The sequence below is a fragment of the Scyliorhinus canicula genome, chromosome 20 (assembly GCF_902713615.1).
Source record: "Scyliorhinus canicula chromosome 20, sScyCan1.1, whole genome shotgun sequence".
In the NCBI taxonomy this organism is placed as follows: domain Eukaryota; kingdom Metazoa; phylum Chordata; class Chondrichthyes; order Carcharhiniformes; family Scyliorhinidae; genus Scyliorhinus; species Scyliorhinus canicula.
The window spans coordinates 96,861,247-96,862,352 of record NC_052165.1 but is presented as its reverse complement, the minus strand read 5'-3'; the positions used below and the strand labels follow the sequence as shown (position 1 = coordinate 96,862,352).

At 52.1% G+C, this 1,106-nt stretch overlaps 1 protein-coding gene across 1 annotated transcript in view; it reads left to right on the top strand.

Moving 5' to 3' along the window:
- LOC119954824 (syntaxin-4-like) overlaps window positions 1-887 on the top strand; it is a 19,110-nt gene extending 18,223 nt beyond the window's left edge. Inside the window, exon 4 of the mRNA XM_038780366.1 lies at window positions 882-887. Within this exon, the coding sequence (XP_038636294.1) occupies window positions 882-887 (6 nt within the window). The remainder of the gene's footprint in view (window positions 1-881) is intronic.
- The last annotated feature ends 219 nt before the right edge of the window (window positions 888-1,106 follow it).

The following is a 1,106-nucleotide window of genomic DNA, read 5'->3' as shown; positions in this document are numbered from 1 at the left end:
AGGGGGGTAGAGGAAGGGGAGAGAAGGTGGTAGAGGAATAGCGATAGGGGAGAGATTGCTGGAGAGAGGGGTAGCGATAGGGGGGAGACTGGATAGCGAGGAGTGGGAACTGGGGAAGATCGAAGGACAAAGGAGTGATAGATGGGGAGATTGGGTCAGAGGGGTAGCGAGAGGGGAGAGACTGTGGGAGAGAGGGATAGAGGGCACAGACTGGTGGAGAGAGGGATAGAGAAAGGAAGGTGAGAGACAGGGGGAGAGAATCACAAAATTCGATGGTGTAGAAGACTTCATTACAGCCTTGGTTCAAACATGGACAAAAGATCTGAATGCCCGAGGTGAGGGGAGGGTGACTGCCCTTTGACATCAAGGTAGCATTTGACCGAGTGCGGCATCAAGGAGCCCGAGCTAAGCTGGAGTCAATGGGAATCAGGGGGAAAACTCTCCACTGGTTGGAGTCACCCCTCAGTCATCTCTGCTCCAGAGACTACAACCCAAGCCTATCCAACCTCTCTACATAATGTAAACGCTCCATCCCAGGCACCATCCTGGTGAATCCCCTCTGCACCCCCTCCAGTCCAATCACATCCTTCCTATAATGTGGCGACCAGAACTGCACCCAGTGCTCCAGCTGTGGCCTCACCAAAGTTCTCCAACTCCCAACATGGCCTCCCTGCGTTTGTAATCTGTGCCTTCGAACTGATAAAGACAAGTGACCCATGTGCCTTTCTCACCCCCCCCTATTAACCTGCCCTTCTGCCTTCAGAGATCTATGGACAAACACTCCAAGGTCTCTTCGATCCTCAGGGTTTCCAGTGACATACCATTCATTGAATATCTCCTTGGCAAATTACTCCTAAAGTGTATCAATTAATACTTTTCAGAGTTAAATTCCATCTGCCACTTTCCTCTCCATTTGACAGGGCAGCACGGTAGCACAGTTGTTATTATTGCTTCACAGCTCCAGGGTCCCAGGTTCGATTCCCGGCTTGGGTCACTGTCTGTGCGGAGTCTGCACGTTCTCCCCGTGTCTGCGTGGGTTTCCTCCGGGTGCTCCGGTTTCCTCCCACAAGCCCCAAAAGACGTGCTGTTAGGTGAATTGGACATTC